The sequence below is a fragment of the Salvelinus alpinus genome, chromosome 23 (genome assembly GCF_045679555.1).
Source record: "Salvelinus alpinus chromosome 23, SLU_Salpinus.1, whole genome shotgun sequence".
Taxonomy (NCBI): Eukaryota; Metazoa; Chordata; class Actinopteri; order Salmoniformes; family Salmonidae; genus Salvelinus; species Salvelinus alpinus.
In genome coordinates this window covers 16,448,836-16,453,611 of record NC_092108.1, presented here as the reverse complement: position 1 = coordinate 16,453,611, position 4,776 = coordinate 16,448,836, and the positions used below count along the sequence as shown (strand labels likewise).

Here is a 4,776-nt window from a genome sequence, read left to right as displayed (position 1 = left end):
AGGTGTGATTGTCATGAGAAATGCCTCTCCTGTAAGATAAAATCACTAAGTGTCACTCTTGGGAAGTTTGATAAACATCACGTCCTCAATAGGCTACTTACTAACTTAGAGCTAAAAGGTGATCTTAGGGAACGACCAAAAACAACAGAGGAGGTTTTCTTTTCGTCACTTGCACCTTTCAATCAAAGGAAACATTTGAAAAAATTAGTTGGACAACCGTAGCCTACCAGATATAGACTTGGGGTGGACTCATTTTTGCTCAGCTCGATTCTTGTGCAACTAGACATATGCCTGAAATGTTATTACCAAGAAATGGACAATCGATAGCCTATTCATTTTCTTATTGTGTCATTGTCCACATTTAGGCTACAGTGTGTGTATCATCTTCAGTTTTGTGGCTTGTGAAGCTAGATTGGGAATGATATGTTGGCTCTAGACCACGAGGTGGCGGGAACGACTATGCTGATAGATCTATGTGGTCAGGAGCATTGATGGAGTTTATTTCCAAAAATTGTGAGTCATGTAATAGCTCTTATCTATGCTGTATTGAAACCACATGTTTGGAAATAAATATCCTATACCTCCTAGCCTAGGCCTATGGGCTGAATAGTAAAAAACAAACTAAAATAGAGTAGCCACACCTGAGGGATCTTTGGGAATTCACTTGTAAACTTCAAGGTCCTAAGCAGCAGGGCTCCAATGGGAAGTGTTCTCCACACAGTCCACTCCACAGTCCACTCCACACAGTCCACTCCACACAGTTCACTCCACACAGTCCACTCCACAGAGTCCACTCCACACAGTCCACTCCACTCCACACAGTTCACTCCACACAGTCCACTCCACAGAGTCCACTCCACACAGTCCACTCCACACAGTCCACTCCACACAGTCCACTCTACACAGTCCACTCCACAGAGTCCACTCCACACAGTTCACTCCACACAGTCTACTCCACACAGTCCACTCCACAGTCCACTCCACACAGTCCACTCCACTCCACACAGTCCACTCCACACAGTCCACTCCACTCCACACAGTCCACTCCACTCCACACAGTCCACTCCACACAGTCCACTCCACACAGTCCACTCCAAACAGTCCACTCCACACAGTCCACTCCACACAGTTCACTCCACACAGTCCACTCCACAGAGTCCACTCCACACAGTCCACTCCACACAGTCCACTCCACACAGTCCACTCCACACAGTCCACTCCACACAGAAAGGTGCAAGTGACGTTTGGAGTGGACAGTCCACTCCAAATAGTCCACTCCACACAGTCCACTCCACACAGTCCACTCCAAACAGTCCACTCCACACAGTGCACTCCACTGCCGAATGCCTCTTCTTTCACCCTCTCAGTCCTCTTTCAATCATCTCCTACTTTTCTGGTCTTCTCTCCCTCTACTTGTTCTCTTCACCGTCAGGACTTTTTAGAGATCATTATTACTCAACCTCCTCAGAAATTAACAGGCACTTTGAAAATGATCTGTGTGGTTGCGTTTATGTTGAAATGTATGGGTGTTGAAGGGTCTATTAATAATACTGGTTCTACTAGAAATGTAGAGTACGTTTCCACTTAGTCTTTGAGTACTTCTGTCAAACGAACCCTTTGTGTAGAAGAAACCAGAAAGACACAGATGTCATGATGCTGAACTTTATTGTGTTATTTACATGAAGATTAAACAGGGACATGGTGATGAGGAAACCGTGTATGCTGTGATGGCCTCACCAAGGCAATGTGCAAATGTGAAATGCAAAACAGTGACACAATTAATATCTATATACTCATACAAAAGGAAAAGAAACTAACTGATGTTTCCACTGTCAGACTGGGCATTGTGCTGGCGACTGACAGCTATGGGGAAAGGTAAGAGGGTGGACATGGTTTGTGTCTCCTCTCCTGCTCCTCTTCCTCATCTGACGACGATGAGGAGGAGGAGGAGGAGGAGCTATCTGAGCTCTGAGGAGAGTCTTGATCACTCCCAGAGTCATCTTCATCACCGGAGTCCGAACAATCATCATCATCATCTTGGCTTTTCTCCTCTTGCTCTGATGGAACATTGTATAGGAACAAAGCAAAGACTTTGATTAGCTATATCAGGTGTGTCAGTGTTGGAACAAAAGCCTGCACACATAGTAACTCTCCAGAACTAGGGTTAGTGTGACCACTTGAATCCAACTTCCAACAATTGTCACACAGCCACAGTGGCCAAAAGTCTTCTCCCACAATAACCTTTGTGTGCATGTGTATGATTTGGAGGGAGCCACTCACCTCTCTCCAGCCTCTCCTGGATGAGAGGAATGAACTGTTTGGCTTCTGGATTATTTGGTTCATAGACCAGAACTGGAAGAACAGAGCATAGACACATCAATCATCCACTGGTTGGCTAATTCATTCATTAATTGGTTGATTGATGCAATGAGAGACACATGAACAAAATGCACACATATAATCAAAACAATGAATGACAGAACTTTTTCATTTGAGAAACAGGCTTACTCATCTGACACAGTTTCTTTGCCAGCACAAAGTCTTTCTCCATTACAGACTTGAGGAACTGAAATCACAGACACAGATGGGAGTCACAGTCCATCCAGGCAGACCCAGCCTCTCATTGTTAACCAGCAATCTGAATTCCTCCATTAATCAGGGAAAATGACATCTGATATGAATGTATTCATTTTTAGTCAGTCTAATGTGGGACTTGGTCTGACATGAACTGAAGAGTTAATTTACCTCAGCCATCAGCTCCAGCGGAGCCCTGTATCCCTCCTCCTCATCATCATCCGCCTCACCACCATCATCATCATCCTCCTCAGTGTGCTCTTCCTCCCCTTCTGGTTCAAGAGGGGGGAGGGGCTCCGCTGGAGGGTGAACACACGCAGAGCAGGGGGTAGTTTGGGCCCGTGGCTGCACAAACACTCTTCCTCCTGCCCCACAAAACATCATCATCATTTTTCAGCAGTCATGCAAAAAAGATCGAAACATTGGTGCAAAGTTAGATTCTCTATGTTTCAATCTACCAATCTATCTATAACAACCCACTGGGCACAGATGTCAATTCTACGTCTATTCCTTGTTGGTTCAACATAATTTCATTGAAATGATGTGGAAACAACTTTGATTCAACCAACGTGTGCCCAGTGGGAATGCTCTTCTACTCTAGTAGTCCTGTCATATTCTACTGACCTGTAACAGCTGAAGCCGACTGCTGTGGTTTCTTATTATCCTTCATCTTCAGGTCTTGGCTGAGGATCACAGGCGGTCCAGCGAACCCAACACTAATGTTATTCACACCTCCTTCACAGAGCACGTCGAATCTCCCCGGTGGAGTGACCTGGGTGGAAAACAAATTAGATATACAGACTAATAAATGATAAATGCAATAGCATAGGGTTTTCTTTTTTGGGGGGGGGGTTAGGGTTTTTGTGCTTTCTTAGTGTTGATTTACCGACCTTCATAGGATTTGATACTGCTTGTGTAGGAAGGCTACTTCTGAAAAATACCAAAACACACACACACAAAAATATGTAAACGTTTGCATCACATCAACTTGTGATGTGCAACTTTCTGTCATGGAAACTCAACACCATGTCTGATGTTTTATGACATAGTTAGAACTGGTCTTGCTGGTAATTCTTACCGGGGTGCGGCAGTAAAATACTTGGCTCCCACGGCTTCTAGAACTAAAAGAAGAAAGGGAGGGTGTCATAAATCCAGATCAGAGTAGAATGGAAAGTACAGCAGTGGTTGTTTGTTTCACCCTGCATACCAGATCTTTACACAGGCCTACATACCTTTAGGCATGTGTGTCTCAAGAAGTGCAGGGGCCACCTATATCAATAGCAGGGAAAATATGAATATATGTATTTCATTGTTTGTTCACATACAAATTAAATATTTATCTGAAATAAAATCATCTTCCCAACATGTCTTGTTTCATCGTGTCTTTGACAAAATAAACACGTTTTACCTGCTTCTGTGGAACCTTGGAAGACTTCCCCACACATTCAAGTCTGGAAACAACAACATTAGACACTTACTGACAGCGCGCTAACGTCGTTACATGCAAGCACTCTCCCAACTACATACGTTAATACTAGGCCTAGTTGATACCTCTTGGAGACACAATGTCTCGTTTGAAAAAATTTTGCCTGTCATATCAGCGATTCATTGTGCAAGCACTGTGTTTGTCACATTGGCACATCATATTTGTAACCAATAACTCACGTTAATAACTAGCTACGTTAGCTAGCTACTGTAATGCTCAGCTGAATAGCTTGCTGGCTCACCTGCTCATCTAGCCGATTCTCGATTACTACCAAACCCCCGAGCAGTCCGATAAAGTTTAACAATAAATATTTCTATATAAAACAATCTTTTTCTTTGTATTATCGATGGAGTCGTAGTAACATTAGCTAGCTTACTGTGTTGCTTGGAAGTTTAGTGGCTCATAAAACATGAGAAGAGAAAACAAAGTCTCATTCCCATGACAACGGGTCAACTCCCTCCCCCTCGGCTCCACGTGAGTGCCTTGGAGCTGTTCTATGGTGTTGGTGCTTTTACTTGCTTTCTTGTCAACTGTCACACAAACCAAACATAAAGCCTAGGACCACCTCACAAAACGTTTTGTCAGGGTAGAGTAGGCCTGAAAGAATATCATAATAAAAGCTTATGATACTGTCCTGTCTCTCTGTTCCCTCCCCTCTCTCATGTTTTTATTTATTGTTAATTAACCTTTATTTAACTAGGCAAGTCAGTTAAGTT

The 4,776-nt window shown here is 43.6% G+C and overlaps 1 protein-coding gene across 6 annotated transcripts; it reads right to left on the bottom strand.

Moving 5' to 3' along the window:
• Positions 1-1,648: 1,648 nt before the first annotated feature.
• Positions 1,649-4,540, bottom strand: erich2 (glutamate-rich 2). 6 transcript variants are annotated; one of them, XM_071361193.1, is made up of 10 exons: positions 4,437-4,540; positions 3,983-4,025; positions 3,807-3,843; positions 3,653-3,695; positions 3,465-3,504; positions 3,199-3,346; positions 2,746-2,939; positions 2,509-2,566; positions 2,281-2,352; positions 1,649-2,057 (listed from the first exon to the last, which is right to left on the bottom strand). In XM_071361193.1, the coding sequence occupies exons 1-10, from the start codon at positions 4,469-4,471 to the stop codon at positions 1,864-1,866; spliced, it is 864 nt and encodes a 287-aa protein (XP_071217294.1). In that variant the 5' UTR covers positions 4,472-4,540; the 3' UTR covers positions 1,649-1,863. The 6 variants fall into 6 exon arrangements, with proteins under 6 accessions (XP_071217294.1, XP_071217289.1, XP_071217290.1 ...); XM_071361188.1 differs by having other exon boundaries at positions 3,653-3,689; positions 4,437-4,523; XM_071361189.1 differs by having other exon boundaries at positions 4,302-4,479.
• Between the last annotated feature and the right edge of the window lie 236 nt (positions 4,541-4,776).